This window comes from Arabidopsis thaliana, chromosome 5 (genome assembly GCF_000001735.4).
Source record: "Arabidopsis thaliana chromosome 5, partial sequence".
NCBI lineage: Eukaryota > Viridiplantae > Streptophyta > Magnoliopsida > Brassicales > Brassicaceae > Arabidopsis > Arabidopsis thaliana.
Genome location: NC_003076.8, coordinates 9,392,243 through 9,407,513, shown reverse-complemented (window position 1 = coordinate 9,407,513; position 15,271 = coordinate 9,392,243). Strand labels below are relative to the sequence as shown.

The window sequence follows — 15,271 nt, the reverse complement described above, 5'->3', positions numbered from 1 at the left end:
TACAAGAACTCGTGATTAAATTGAAAGTCAAAATAAAAATGAGAATTTAAATTACCAAATCAAGAGTTTTCATATTTTAAATGGTAAACTGATGACATTTTCCCTGTTGAACAATATTGGCCCATAATGTAACCCAATTACTCGGCCCAATTACGTGAACCGCCTTTCACCTGGCTTAAGGAATAAGTAAGGACCATTCATGATCTCATCACTTTTAGCTTTCTGGCTTCTCTGCTTAAGCTCTCTCGAGTCTGCCTCAAGTGTTTTTGGGGGAAATTGATTTCGTTGAGAAAAACCCTAAATTCCGAACTTGAAGCAATTTTTCAATTTCGTTTGCAGAAAAATGGCAAAGGATAATGAAGCAATCGCCATTAACGATGCGGTTCACAAGCTTCAGCTCTATATGCTCGAAAATACCACTGATCAGAACCAGCTCTTCGCGGCGAGGAAGTTAATGTCTCGATCAGATTACGAAGATGTCGTCACTGAACGAGCAATCGCTAAGCTCTGTGGTTATACTCTTTGCCAGAGATTTCTCCCTTCCGATGTTTCTAGAAGAGGGAAGTATCGGATTTCGTTGAAGGACCATAAGGTTTACGATTTACAGGAGACGAGCAAGTTTTGCTCCGCTGGTTGTTTAATTGATAGCAAAACGTTTTCGGGGAGTTTGCAAGAGGCTCGTACATTGGAGTTTGATTCGGTGAAGTTGAATGAGATTTTGGATTTGTTTGGTGATTCTTTGGAAGTGAAAGGTTCTTTGGATGTGAATAAGGATTTGGATTTGTCTAAGCTTATGATTAAGGAGAATTTTGGAGTTAGAGGTGAAGAATTGTCTTTAGAGAAGTGGATGGGTCCTTCTAATGCTGTTGAAGGTTATGTTCCTTTTGATCGAAGCAAATCAAGTAATGGTAAGTTCGATGATGAACTATGGTGTGAGCAAAAAATTTCAGTTAACAAATGTTTTATCGATGTGTAATAATTAAGTTTGGTTTTGGCAGATTCCAAGGCTACTACTCAAAGTAATCAAGAGAAGCATGAGATGGATTTCACTAGCACAGTAATTATGCCTGATGTTAATAGTGTTTCAAAGCTTCCACCGCAAACCAAGCAAGCTTCTACTGTTGTGGAATCTGTTGATGGCAAAGGGAAAACAGTTCTGAAAGAGCAAACTGTAGTTCCTCCCACCAAAAAAGTTTCGAGTAAGCATTAAGGAGTTTTTAAGAGTAATAGGCCTTATGACCAACATATCTCTAAGAAATGTAGCTGTATATGTTATTTAGTCTTGCTTAAAGGTATTTGGATGGTATCATGAATGTTTTGATTTATTCGTCGGAGAGACAGATCTTTTGGTGGTTATTAGGCCATTTCTACTGATGGGTGAAGCAATAAATGTCGTTGTCCTTGCTCTCTGTTTATCTGAGTCTTAATGAATTCTAATGTGTGTCTGCAGGATTTCGTCGTGAGAAAGAAAAGGAGAAGAAGACTTTCGGGGTTGATGGGATGGGTTGTGCCCAGGAAAAAACTACAGTTCTCCCCAGAAAAATATTGAGTAAGCACTTAGGAAGCTGTGAAGATAGTTAGGCCTTACTTTCAAGATATCTCTTAAAATAATCTGTATATGTTACGTTTTTTTCATTTTGCTGTATTCATTTGGTATCTCGAATGAGATTCTTTATTCCTTGGGTCTCTAAGTTGTTCTAATGATTGTTAGGCAGTTTTTGTGCCTGTGTGACTCTGTTTATCTGTCTAACATATGCAGGTTTTTGTAATGAAATAGAGAAGGATTTTAAGAATTTTGGGTTTGATGAGATGGGTCTTGCGAGTTCTGCTATGATGAGTGATGGATACGGCGTAGAATATAGTGTGTCTAAGCAGCCACAATGTTCGATGGAAGATTCTCTTAGTTGCAAGCTAAAAGGAGATCTTCAGACTTTGGACGGGAAAAATACCCTATCAGGATCCTCTTCTGGTTCTAATACGAAGGGCTCGAAGACAAAACCAGAGAAATCAAGAAAGAAAATTATTTCTGTTGAATACCATGCTAATTCTTATGAAGATGGTGAAGAAATCCTTGCAGCTGAATCGTATGAAAGACATAAAGCTCAGGATGTGTGTTCATCAAGTGAAATCGTCACTAAATCATGCCTTAAAATTTCTGGCTCGAAGAAGCTTAGTCGTTCAGTTACTTGGGCCGATCAGAATGATGGCCGTGGTGATCTTTGTGAGGTTAGAAACAATGATAACGCAGCAGGTCCTAGCCTGTCTTCTAATGATATAGAGGATGTCAATAGTTTATCACGCCTTGCATTAGCAGAAGCCCTTGCTACGGCATTGAGCCAGGCTGCCGAAGCTGTTTCTTCGGGAAATTCAGATGCAAGTGATGCCAGTAAGTGCATAGGAGGTGTTAATTTAGCTATGATACTTTGGATGTCCATATGTTGTGGACTTGCATAAATTCCTAAATTTTGCCCTTTGACATGCTTTATATAGCTGCAAAAGCTGGAATCATTTTGTTGCCCAGCACACATCAACTTGACGAAGAGGTTACTGAGGAACATAGTGAGGAGGAAATGACTGAAGAGGAACCAACTCTTCTCAAGTGGCCAAATAAGCCCGGGATTCCAGATTCTGATTTGTTTGACCGTGATCAATCGTGGTTTGATGGACCTCCAGAGGGCTTCAATCTCACAGTAAGTCTCTTATGCATTTAAATATACTCACCCATTAGGAATGCGTTGAAATAAACTCACTGGTCCTCTTCCTTCCTCAGTTATCAAATTTCGCTGTGATGTGGGATTCACTGTTTGGCTGGGTATCATCGTCCTCTCTGGCATACATATATGGGAAGGAAGAATCTGCTCATGAGGAGTTCTTATTGGTTAACGGGAAGGAGTACCCCCGGAGGATTATCATGGTAGATGGGCTTTCCTCAGAGATCAAGCAGACAATTGCTGGGTGCCTTGCCAGAGCTTTACCGAGAGTCGTCACTCATCTCAGGCTGCCAATAGCGATATCCGAGTTAGAAAAGGGACTGGTACGTTTCCAATATTTTTTCTTCTCATTAGTCTGTTATCGTCGGTCTACTTATAAACCAAATAGCCCATCCTAGTCAAATTAGTGATTGGTCCCGTCTATCTTTGTAAAATGTAGCAAGTACTCCTAGAACGAAACCTTAGTATATAAGTATGGAATCATATTTGAAATTATAAACTCTTTAAAAGTTCCTCATGAGAATCTTGTCTCAAACTTACGCTGGGAAGCTTATATATAGTTTCTCAGTGATATTGGTTGTGTTTTGTTGTTGAGCAGGGAAGCTTGTTGGAGACAATGTCGTTGACAGGAGCAGTTCCATCATTTAGGGTAAAAGAATGGCTAGTGATTGTTCTTCTTTTCTTGGATGCGTTGTCTGTATCACGTATCCCTCGGATTGCACCTTATATATCCAACAGAGACAAGGTTTGTTCCAGTCAACTTGAACATAATAAATGGCGAACTCTAACTGAATTTAATCTGTTGATAAATGTTGGTGAAAAATATCAGATTTTGGAAGGAAGTGGAATTGGAAATGAAGAGTATGAGACAATGAAGGATATCCTGTTACCACTTGGCCGTGTTCCTCAGTTTGCTACCCGAAGCGGGGCGTAGACAAAACCCGGGTTTAAGGTTTATTGGTAGAAGAAAGAAATCAACTTAAGATATATGAAAATAGAGGAGTCTATAATTTTGAAGCCATTGTTTTGAATGTATGAAAGATCTTGAAGTCATGCTTGGCTTGCTTTTTACTTGGAACAAAGATTTGTCGCATTTCGATATATGATAAATGGGTCAGAGACGTTGAGTTGTTCCTTTTATGAAATTTCTTATAAGTTAGTAAGTTAATGAGTTTGAATTGAAATGTCAAATTTTCTTTGACTAAGACATGTTTTCGTCTAAGATTTTGATTCTAGACTGTGTGTTTCTATGCATGCGAGAAGAAATTTATGATTGACTAAGTAATATCTTAATCCGTACCTTTTGTCGAAAAAAAATAGTAATAATTCCTAGCCAGAATCTCTTGTTTGTTATATAATACTTGTTTCAACATTTAATTCACATCTACTAGTGTTTATAAATGAAATGTACATGGAATAAAATAAAGAATTGTCACCATAATGTTTTTTCCTAACTATAAATTAAATGTAGTAGGGATAAAATCCAATAATTGGGGATGAATTATTGAGATAGGTTACTACTTTAGATAGGGAGGGTCTCTCACCTCACCTTATAATAAAAAAAGTGGTCGTTGATTATTTTCTTTTTTGTTTCCTCTCCGACACGTTTGACCCAACGGCCCATTTTCAGCTTCTGGTCTCCTTCGTATATTCTTTAGGTATACAAATTTTAAAAGTCAAAATTACCCTCACTTATTCTTCTTCTAAATAAATTCCTATACTAATTAGATGTTTTTAACTACAAGAAAAATTCAAAGAAACATATGGTGGTTTTAATGTACCAATCACATTAAAATAATGGGTTTGATTGGTAACAATTTTAAAAAACTGTACAAAATTTTCTAAAACATACAGTTTTAATATTTACCGATCACAAAAACTTTATTAAAAACGTTACAAACAGTTTTATTCTCAATTTATTTTACTAATTTTTCGTACAGCTAAAGTTTACAGCTCCAACTAACAGCTAAAACACTTTTAGTTACCAATAATCCTAATAAATAAGTTCTTTATGCATTATTTTCTATGACCCTTATCTCTTTTGGTTTGTTGTGTTGGGAAGAAAATATAAAAGTTTGAATGGTCAAATCTCAAAAAGAGGACAAAAACTAAAACCAATGTAACTTTACTAACTTCGACGAGTCCCATTATTTTTTCTTTTTCACTTTCAAAGAAATTATCCATTTGCCTATCAATGATTTAATTTTTTTTCCCCACCCTACCAAAAAAAAAAAATGATTTAATTTTTTTTCTTTTACAATATAGTAATAATAAAATTGTCTTCACGAGAAGCCAGCTATATAGAGAGAGATGATTATAGACGAATCACAAAATAATATAAAGTAAAAATATTTCATAATTCGTCTCTCACCGGAAAAATAAATAAAGTTAGAGAGAGAGATTCATAATCATCAAACCCACAAATCCTTTTTTTTTTTTTTGTTAAAACCCACAAATCCTTACTCGTACGGATCTCTCTCTCTTTAATATCCTAATTCTTCTCTTCATCGATCTGAGATTTTTACGTTTTCATCGGTACGTCTTAAAGATCTCTCTCTTTCTTCATCCCTTCTTCTGGGTTTTAGCTTCAGATCTGCTTCACCATGAATTTTAATTTAACCCATCATTTTAAAATCGACAGATTCTCTCTTCTCTACCAAACTCTAATTTGGTTTTAATGTTTGGGTCTTTTAAATTTTGCAACTTTTTTTGGGCTTATCATTATTTTTTTTGTTCCCGTTAAAAAAAAACTTTCCTTTTCGTAATTTTAGTGTTCTAAATTGTTTTTTACTTATTTGAAGTGTTCAATTGTTAAGCTTGAAAGAATTGTGTTTTGTTCCTTTATTGAAATTGAATTTGTGTGTTTTGTTATTAGTAAAGCAACAAACTTTACTCATTGGATTTTAATCTCTGTTGTTATTTGTTGCAGGCTTGAAAGTTTGAAGAGTTTTGTAGCCTGAAAAATGGCGTCAGTGGGTATAGCTCCTAATCCTGGAGCAAGAGACTCTACTGGTGTTGATAAATTGCCTGAAGAAATGAATGACATGAAAATTCGTGACGATAAAGTATGTTTCCATGCGTTGTAGTATAGTTTTTGGTATGTATTTCATGAGAATCTAAATAATGGATTGTGGTTTGTTAGGAAATGGAAGCGACAGTGGTAGATGGAAATGGAACAGAGACTGGACATATCATTGTGACTACTATTGGTGGTAGAAATGGCCAACCAAAACAGGTTTTTGATTCTTCTTCTTTGCAAAAAACTGTTCTTTTAATCTTCTTAAGTTAGTTGATTGGTTAGTGTTTCGTGTTTTTATTAATTTTTCTACAATGTCAATGCAGACAATTAGCTACATGGCTGAGCGTGTTGTTGGTCACGGATCTTTTGGTGTTGTGTTCCAAGTGAGTTTTTGTTAGCTTATCATCTCTCACGTTTTACATCATGTATCTATCAATTGACTGAATTGGATTCCTCTGTATTTTCTTATGTGATTTAGGCGAAATGTCTTGAGACAGGAGAAACTGTTGCGATAAAGAAAGTTTTACAAGATAGGAGGTACAAGAACCGTGAGCTTCAAACCATGAGGCTACTTGACCATCCTAATGTTGTGTCTCTGAAACATTGTTTCTTCTCAACCACTGAAAAAGATGAGCTTTACCTCAATCTTGTTCTTGAGTACGTTCCAGAAACTGTTCATCGTGTTATCAAACACTACAACAAACTGAATCAGAGAATGCCTCTTATATACGTCAAACTTTACACTTATCAGGTATCAATTATTACATTTCTGTTAGATTTAGAGTTATGTTTTGGATCTCTTATCGGATTTCTCTATGTTTGGCAGATTTTTAGAGCCTTATCTTACATTCACCGATGCATTGGTGTGTGTCATCGTGACATAAAACCTCAAAACTTGTTGGTATGTACAAGTTAAATAAACAGGAGCTCACAGTATACCCGGGAATATACTTTTCTTCATTGTCTAATGCTACTTTTTTCACCTGTAATGGAACAGGTAAATCCGCACACTCATCAAGTAAAGCTATGTGATTTTGGAAGTGCAAAAGTATTGGTGAGTTTGATAAACCTCTTCCGGGTACTTTGTTTCTTGGAAAAAGTTAGATTCAATCTTGTTGATCATTGTAATATCTGAAAACAGGTAAAAGGAGAACCAAACATTTCCTACATCTGCTCGAGGTATTACAGAGCACCTGAACTTATTTTTGGAGCAACCGAGTATACGACAGCCATTGATGTCTGGTCTGCAGGATGTGTTCTAGCTGAACTATTGCTTGGACAGGTAATGCATTAAATCTTATTCAAACATTTTTGTTCTACTTAACCTGGAATTTTGTGATTGACAAACTCTATTCTCTGCTCATGACAGCCCTTGTTCCCTGGTGAGAGCGGTGTTGATCAACTTGTAGAGATTATCAAGGTATAAGCTTTGCACTTGTTCACTTTGATAACAAGTTCTTGTTTTCAATAATACTGAGAGAAGATTTGATGTAATGTTTTTTGTTATGCTTTGGGGTAGGTCTTGGGAACGCCTACTAGAGAAGAAATCAAGTGCATGAACCCAAACTACACGGAATTCAAATTCCCTCAGATTAAAGCTCATCCATGGCACAAGGTAGAAATAAACTTATATTCATCAAATCAACTTGTCAATGTGTTATTCAGTAGCAGTTACAGTCAATGTGACAATATCTACTCGTCATAATATATTCACAGATTTTCCACAAACGCATGCCTCCAGAAGCTGTTGATTTGGTCTCAAGACTTCTTCAATACTCTCCTAATCTACGAAGTGCCGCTGTGAGTATTACTTACAAATTCAACATTCTTCTGTGAATCTTCTCGATGGTCCTTTCATTTCCTATTTTTCTTTTGTCTGACTTGCTTTTACTTGAATCGTAAACCTGATCACAGCTCGACACATTAGTCCACCCATTCTTTGATGAGTTAAGAGACCCAAACGCACGTCTACCTAATGGACGTTTCCTTCCACCGCTTTTCAACTTCAAGCCTCACGGTACAACATCTCCCTTTCCTAATGGTGTTTATCTCCAACTTACCTGTAAAATCATCAAAGTTTTACCTTACTAAAGCTATACCTGTAATTGTTGTGAAACAGAGCTGAAAGGTGTACCATTGGAGATGGTAGCTAAGTTAGTACCTGAGCATGCAAGGAAGCAGTGTCCTTGGCTCGGTTTGTGATTTCCTCTTAATGTAGCATGAACACAACAAACACTTCTTATAAATTACCTCTCTATGTATCAATATGTCACAAACTGATATGCACCCTTTGTTTGTTGTATGAGTAGAGAAAAAAAGAGTTATTACTATGGTTGGTTGGTTCATAATGTAAAAGCCCACCAAGATTTTTTATCTAGATAAAGAGTTTGCTACTTCTGCTTTTGTATCTTCTTCTTCCTCTGCAACATCATCAAACAAAGACCCTAAAAGTCACTGTAGCAAATACAAGTATCCTCACGCGCCTAAAACTAATAAAAGCCAAAACTTTTTGATTCTACGAGTCGTCGTCGTCATCGCCGGAAGATGCCGTCGGGGAAATATTACTGTGATTATTGCGAGAAAGAGTTTCAAGACACTCAAGTCGCTAGAAAACGCCATCTTCAAAGCAAACCTCATCTTCGAGCTAAAGCCCTTTGGTACAGTTCTTCTTCCTCAGGTATCTCTCTTCTCTCTTTTTTCTCTCTGTTTCTTAAAGGAACGATTTTTAACATCTCTGTTTCTTTTAATACGAAATTCTTAGATCTTGTTAATCCACAAGTCTCCAATTTTGCGACGAAAGGTCTCTGCAATCGATTCATTACCTCGGTACGTCGGATTGATTTTGTTTCGCTATGTTCATCATTCCTAGCAATCTCTGGATGTGTAAAGTCTTGTCCTTTTCGTTTATATTCTGGTGGAATCACACATTTTACATTGCTTTGTTTGATTCTGCAAAAAAATTCATTGCATATGTGTGTATGTATGTAATCTTCCAAGTAAAGTCTGTTCCTTTCTTAATGGGTTTTGCAGAATTTTTGCCCATTTGGAGATTCTTGCAGATACTTCCATCCTAACAACAATACAGGAAGCACAGGTTAGGTCAAAACCTGTTGATTTTTGACTTCAGTGATTTGGTCTCTTTTAGGCTACTTAAAGCTTTAAAGAAGTCTCTACTATGCGCAAGATTTGCTTAAAACATCATCCTCTTGTTGAATTCAAATGCAGGATTCACAAATAATACACAACTTCGTGTTGACATGCTTAACCAACAACACATCCAAGGAAGTACTTTAAACCGTATGCGTTCTTGTTTTTTCGTCATTCAAGTTCTCTAATATTTAAGCATTTATAGAAAATCTGATGTTGGAAGTTTGAATTGTCTAAAACAGGTGATTTTGTTAGTGGGAGACCAGGAACAGGTTGGTTTGATCTTCCGCCATCGCTAAAACCGCCTCCTGAGCAAGGCTATCCTCAGCTTCCCTTCATAGACTGGGGATAGATATAAATTCTCTGAATAATGCTCAGTTTCAACATTGATGATTCTACTTGAAAGGAAAAGACTAATCTTTGTCTCGTTGTGCTCTGCCATTACCAAGCTTTTAGCCACAAGCTTGTCTCTTTTCAGACTCGAGGTTGGAAGAATGTCAACCAAATTGTCGTCTTGTTACTCAATTTGTCGTCAACTTTAGAGACATTGTTCGGAGTTTGGACATGGCAAATTTGCAATTTAACATACTGTGCGATATTCTGATAAAATTCTTTAAATTTCGTTGGCTCGTCCCTATTCATTGCGTGATGATAGGATATCGCTAATTCGCTATCCGCTTCCTGGCCATGTGCTAAACAAGACTTCCCAAGCCAAACTATCAAAATATTTGACAAAGTTGGAGCAATTCCTAAGGCTGTAGATTAATTACAAAGTTGGAACAATTTTTTCCCTAGAAAATACATTATTGAGAAACAGAGTATAAGTTGGCTAAAAGAAAAATCAGATTGTTCAGAATCAAATATTTAAATTATTAACTTCATTTTCATTTCTTCAACTCCATAAAATAGAACTAATTTTAAACTCTTTATTGTTGAGAGAAATATCTTCGAATCTCCTAAGAGTAATTTAGTCGAGCATGTTGGTTTGAGTTTATAAAAGATAGGTTATGATTTATTAGTTAATATTTCAAATTTATATATTGGTTTTTAGGTTTATAATGGAGGGTTTTAGTTTATTTTTTATTTTAATTATGAACAAAGTAAATAGTTTGAGTTTATAAAGAAGAGTTTGATTAGCGTATTATAATTACTTATATGTCGGTTTAGGTTTAAGATTTTATAATTAAAGATTATATTTCTGTTAGGGTTTTAGGGTTTCAGGGTTATAATTAAAGGTTATATCTTATATTTCAGTTAGGATTTTATAATTAAAGGGATAGTTAAGGTTTTAGATCTTGTAATTAAATGTTATATTTCTGTTTAGATTTATAAAAAAGATTAGGATTTAGATTTTACGATTAAACGAGATTATAAGTCAATTTGAGTTTATAAAAGAATGCTTAGGGTTTGGATTTTACAACTAAATTCAATTAAATGTGGTTAAATAATTGTTTACGTTTTTATAAAAGAGTGATTATGGATTAGATTCTATAATTAAAAGAATTTAATTCTTGGGAGATTTGCAAAACTACCCTTTTGCAACAATACCCTTATATGTGGTTCTTTTTTAAAAATACCTTTTCCCTTGAACAGAATGACCAAATTACCCTCATCTAATAGTAACATGTAATTGGAAACTGAAATTTTCCCGCCATATTTTTTTTTTCCCGCCAAAAAAAACAATACCGCCAAACTTTTTTCCCGCAAAAAAATAAATTCCCTCCAAAAAAAAATTTCTCGCGAAATTTGTTTTCCGTAATATTTTTTTTATCAGCCAAAAATTAAAAATCCTTGTAAATTTTTTTTGCGGGAAATAGATTTACAAGAGATTTTTAAAAGATTTTAAAAGATTTACAAGGGATTTTAAAAGGATTTAAAAAAATTTACAAAGGATTTTAAAAGATTTACAAAGGATTTTAAAAGGTTTTAAAAAGATTTACAACAGTTTTTAAAGGGTCTTCTTGTAAATTCTTTAAAAATCTTTTAAAAACATTTGTACATTTTTCAAAACCCTTTAAAAATCTCTTGTAAATATTTTAAAACTCTTTTAAAATCCCTTGTAACTCTTTTAAAACACTTTTTAACCCTTTAAAAAGCTTATGTAAATCTTTTAAAGCTCTTTAAAATCCATTGTATATATTTTAAAACCCTTTTAAAATTTCTTGTAAATCTCTTAAAACTCTTTTAAAATTCCATAAAATATTTTTAAACCCTTTAAAAATCTTTAAAAAACCTTTGTAAATCTTTTAAAGTCCTTTAAAATCCTTTGTAAGTATTTCAAAACCCTTTTAAAATCCCTTGTAAATCTTTTAAAACCCTTTTAAAATCCCTTGTAAATCTTTTAAAACCCTTTTAAAATCCTTTGTAAATCTATTTCCCGCCAAAAATGTTTTTTTTTGCGGCAAAAATATTTTTGAAAAAAACATTTTGGCGGGAATTTTTTTTTGAAAATTTTGGCGGGAAATTTATTATAGACAATTTTAAGCGAAAATATTAATATTTCATTTTGTTAACGTAAAACAATTTCCAAATAGGGATAAAATGGTAATTAAAAATTTAGAGAGGGTAGAAATGAAAATTGTTTTAAAAAAGGGTAGAGTTGAAAAGGGTCATCATAAAAAAGGCATTAAAAAGGATTTATTATTATGGGGAGACCTACAAAACTACCATTTTTTTACTAACTTTTTGCAACAATACTCTTTTCTGTTCTCCATTTTTAAAAATACCATTTCCCTTGAACAGAGTGAACAAATTACCCTCATCTAATAAGAACATGTAATTGAAAATTAAAATCTTTTCCCGCCAAAAAGAAAATTTCTGCCAAACTTTCTTTTCCGCCAAAAAAATGTTCCCGCCAAAATATTTTCTCGTAACAAATTTTTTCTCAGCCAAAAAAATGCTTGTAAAAATCCTTGTACATTTTTTAAAAACTCTTTAAAAAAACCTTGTAAAATTTTTTAAAAGCTTTGATAGTTGTTAAAAACTCTTGTAAATCATATTAAAACATTTTAAAATCTTTATAAAGTCTTTAAAACATATGTAAATAATTTTAATCCCCTTTTTAAACCTTTGTAAATCATTTTATAACTTTTTACAATAGTTTTACAAGATTTACCAGAGTTTTTTAAGAGTTTTAAGAAGATTTACAAGGATTTTAAAACCTTTGTAAATCCTTTTAAAACTCTTATAAAGTCATTACAAACATTTTTTAACTCTTAGAAAAAATTGTAAGTATTTACAACATCCAGAACTCTTTTTGAACCATTTTTAAACTCTTGTGATTCTTTACAAAATGTTTTAAAATATTTTACAAGAGTTTTTAAAGGATTTTAAAACTCTTGTAAATCTTTTAAAAACTATTGTAAATCCTTTAAATTCCTTGTAAACCATTTAAAAATCTTTTAAAAACTCTTGTAAACCCTTTAATAATTTTTGAACCATTTTAAACTCTTGTGAACCTTTACAAAAAGTTTTAAAAAGATTTACATGAGTTTCTAAAGGGTATTCTTGTAAATCCTTTAAAATCTTTTAAAAACCCTTGTACATCTTTAAAACCTTTTTAAACCCTTTAAAAATCTCTTGTAAATCTTTTCAAAACCCTTTTAAAATTCCTTTTAAATCTTTTAATACACTTTAAAACCCTTTAAAAATCTTTAAAAATTTAATACACTTTAAATACATTTTAAATCTATTTCCCGACAATTTTTTTTTTTGCGGGAAACATGTTTTTGAAAAAATATTTTGGCAGGAAAAATTTGGCAGGAAATTTATTTTGAAATATTTTATGCGAAGAAATATTAATATTTCATTTTGTTAACCTAAAACAATTTCCAAATAGTGGTAAAATGGTCATTAAAAATCTAAAAAGGGTATAAATGAAAATGACAAATAGAAAATGGTAGAACTGAAAAGAGGTAGTGTGGAAAGGACATTCTCAGCACTTATTCAAAATTTAGTTGTATGATTCACAGTACATCTTTAAATTACTTTAGATAACAAACTTTCTGAAATTTACGTTAGATAACAAACTTTATGAAATTACTAAGAGTAATTTCTAGCTTACCACAATTCTATATACATTGACAATATATTACTGTATTTTAAAAGTACAATCACTTAAAACTATTACAAAACTTCACATTATAAGAACAAAGTAAGCTAGAAATTACTCTGAGTAAAAAGAAACAATGAGAGTAAGATAAATTAATTCTTAGTAAAAGCAAAACTTATAAATATAAAATATTATATTACATGCCCCCTGTTTTTATATGGATATATTTTTTTTCTTTTTTTTTGTCATCGGATATTATTTAGGATCAGACGAGCCAAACTTTGGATAAGAAAAAAATATTTTTATATAGATAATAATGAATTACCTGGTCAATTAATTAATAAGAGATTTCCTGGATGTTATTTAGAATTAATGAGTCCACTAAATTGATAAGAATCGTAGTGACTAGAATCACCTTCTTTGCTATATAAACAGTCTTTGAGCCAACAAATTAAACAACCACACAAAACAAAAAACAAATTCATGGGGATGAAGAAGGTAAAGCTATCTTTGATAGCTAATGAAATATCAAGGGAAACATCCTTCATGAAGAGGAAAAATGGGATAATGAAGAAACTCTACGAGTTGTCAACTCTATGTGGTGTCCAAGCTTGTACTCTCATCTACAGTCCATTCATTCCGGTTCCAGAGTTTCTGGAGATGTCGCCGACAGCCCGAACAAGGAAGATGATGAATCAAGAAACGTATCTAATGGAGAGGATTACCAAAGCAAAAGAGCAACTACAGAACCTGGTTGGTGCGAACCAAGAGTTACAGGTTAGACGATTTATGTTTGATTGTGTTGAAGGCAAAATGTCGCAGTATCGTTATGATGCAAAAGACCTTCAAGATTTGTTATCTTGTATAAATCTATATCTCGATCAGCTTAACGGAAGGATCGAGATCCTTAAAGAACACGGTGACTCGTTGCCTTCCGTCTCTCCTTTTCCTACTAGAATTGGTGTTGAAGAAACTGGTGATGAGTCGTCTTCCGACTCTCCTATTCTTGCTACAACTGGGGTTGTAGATACTCCTAATGCTACAAATCCTCGTGTTCTTGTGGCCGATACGACTCATTTTCTTGATGCGAATGCAACTGCGGTAACTGCTCCCTTTGGATTTTCTAATCATATTCAATATAAGAATATGAATATGAGTCAAGATCTGCATCGACCGTTTCAACACCTTGTTCCTACTAACTTTTGTGATTTTTTTCAAAATCAGAATATGAATCAGGTTCAATACCAGGCTCCTCCTAATGATATGTTTAATCAGATTCAACGAGAGTTCTACAACATTAATTTGAATCAGAAATCAAATCAGTATATGAATCAACAACAACCATTCATGAATCCGATGGTGGAACAACATATGAGTCATGTTGGAGGGCGTGAGAGCATTCCTTTCATGGACGGAAACTACTACAACTACAATCAACTACCAGTCGTTGATCATGGTTCCACAAGTTACATGCCTTCCACCACCGGTGTTTATGATCCTTACTTCAACAATAATCTCTAATCAAAAGAGGGAGATTTTCTAATCTAAGTGTTCAGTTGTTTGTATTTGTGTTTTCTTCATTTCAAAAGACAAAAACTAATTTTGTTTATTAATAATTGTTGTAATGGTTAAAGTGTCTCTCTTTAACTTAATTATGTATTTTAGTTATTAAGGAATGTTTTGCCCAAAAAAAGATTATTAAGTAATGTATTTGCTCACCGTTGTGTGAGAAACTTTAACTGGAATTTTATTTCGAAAATTTAAGGTGTGACTAGTACAATATTTAGAAGAAAATATTCAATTAAATTCTGTTAGGACCCATACATATAGAATAATTGTTTTTCCCAACAATTTGAAGTAGGAAATCTTATTTTTTTGGAAAAAAATATTTAATAACAAAAAATAAAAGAGAACTACTCTTATTCAATGTTAAAAAAATCGTTACGCGGTAGTTAGGCGTTCGGTAGAGGCCTTGGGCCTATATCGATTAATCAGTGCCTAGGTCGATTTTTTTTAATAACATTTTCCCATTCTTTTGGGCTCCAAAAAATTAGGTAGAAAATTTTTTCTTCCAAATTTTGGATCAGTTAGACCCTCAGTCATTATAAAAAAAATAGTGCTAGTAGTTTTTAGTATTTCAATTATAATAATAATATATAACTATATAGATAATACTAGAGATCTCTGTAAATCACCTAAATACAGTTTTAGGAAAAATAGAACTTTTGATAAGTAAAAAAATTGCAAAATATTTATCCACACACCATCACAGCTTTGATTATAGTATATATGTGTATGTGATAATAGAAGAACAGAATTTTCAGTTTGGTTGTTTGATAGAGA

General features: G+C 33.1%; 4 protein-coding genes across 6 annotated transcripts; all 4 read left to right on the top strand.

Annotated features, from left to right (window-relative positions):
• The first annotated feature begins 207 nt into the window (after positions 1–207).
• Positions 208–3,971, top strand: AT5G26760 (RNA polymerase II subunit B1 CTD phosphatase RPAP2-like protein). 2 transcript variants are annotated; one of them, NM_203110.2, is made up of 8 exons: positions 208–908; positions 999–1,199; positions 1,451–1,549; positions 1,760–2,386; positions 2,491–2,690; positions 2,771–3,034; positions 3,310–3,456; positions 3,541–3,971. In NM_203110.2, the coding sequence occupies exons 1-8, from the start codon at positions 344–346 to the stop codon at positions 3,643–3,645; spliced, it is 2,208 nt and encodes a 735-aa protein (NP_974839.1). In that variant the 5' UTR covers positions 208–343; the 3' UTR covers positions 3,646–3,971. The 2 variants fall into 2 exon arrangements, with proteins under 2 accessions (NP_974839.1, NP_198028.2); NM_122558.4 differs by having other exon boundaries at positions 1,451–2,386.
• A 1,066-nt stretch (positions 3,972–5,037) lies between these two features.
• Positions 5,038–8,137, top strand: SK 11 (shaggy-related kinase 11). Its single transcript, NM_122557.3, has 13 exons — positions 5,038–5,246; positions 5,641–5,776; positions 5,854–5,946; positions 6,054–6,113; positions 6,209–6,481; positions 6,557–6,631; positions 6,728–6,784; positions 6,872–7,012; positions 7,100–7,150; positions 7,250–7,345; positions 7,447–7,530; positions 7,645–7,747; positions 7,850–8,137. Exons 2-13 carry the CDS (start codon positions 5,675–5,677, stop codon positions 7,930–7,932), a joined length of 1,218 nt encoding a protein of 405 aa, NP_568486.1. The 5' UTR covers positions 5,038–5,246; positions 5,641–5,674; the 3' UTR covers positions 7,933–8,137.
• A 109-nt stretch (positions 8,138–8,246) lies between these two features.
• AT5G26749 (C2H2 and C2HC zinc fingers superfamily protein) lies at positions 8,247–9,499 on the top strand (the record flags this gene model as incomplete). Of its 2 annotated transcripts, none has more annotated exons than NM_001203475.1 (5): positions 8,247–8,407; positions 8,492–8,613; positions 8,761–8,824; positions 8,956–9,027; positions 9,120–9,499. In NM_001203475.1, 5 exons carry the CDS (start codon positions 8,275–8,277, stop codon positions 9,227–9,229), a joined length of 501 nt encoding a protein of 166 aa, NP_001190404.1. In that variant the 3' UTR covers positions 9,230–9,499. The 2 variants fall into 2 exon arrangements, with proteins under 2 accessions (NP_001190404.1, NP_001154741.1); NM_001161269.1 differs by having other exon boundaries at positions 8,275–8,407; positions 8,492–8,556; positions 9,120–9,319.
• A 3,912-nt stretch (positions 9,500–13,411) lies between these two features.
• On the top strand, positions 13,412–14,449 carry AGL34 (AGAMOUS-like-34; the record flags this gene model as incomplete). The annotated part of the gene is made up of 1 exon (NM_180557.2): positions 13,412–14,449. One exon carries the CDS (start codon positions 13,412–13,414, stop codon positions 14,447–14,449), a length of 1,038 nt encoding a protein of 345 aa, NP_850888.2.
• Between the last annotated feature and the right edge of the window lie 822 nt (positions 14,450–15,271).

What these genes read in the sequence shown, in the direction of transcription:
- AT5G26760 (NM_203110.2), top strand. Translation starts at nt 344, where the DNA reads ATGGCAAAGGATAATGAAGCAATCGCCATTAACGATGCGGTTCACAAG. An exon ending in TTCAGATGCAAGTGATGCCA is followed by an intron (nt 2,387 to 2,490) that starts GTAAGTGCATAG and finishes TGCTTTATATAG; the next exon opens with CTGCAAAAGCTGGAATCATT. An exon ending in ATATATCCAACAGAGACAAG is followed by an intron (nt 3,457 to 3,540) that starts GTTTGTTCCAGT and finishes GAAAAATATCAG; the next exon opens with ATTTTGGAAGGAAGTGGAAT.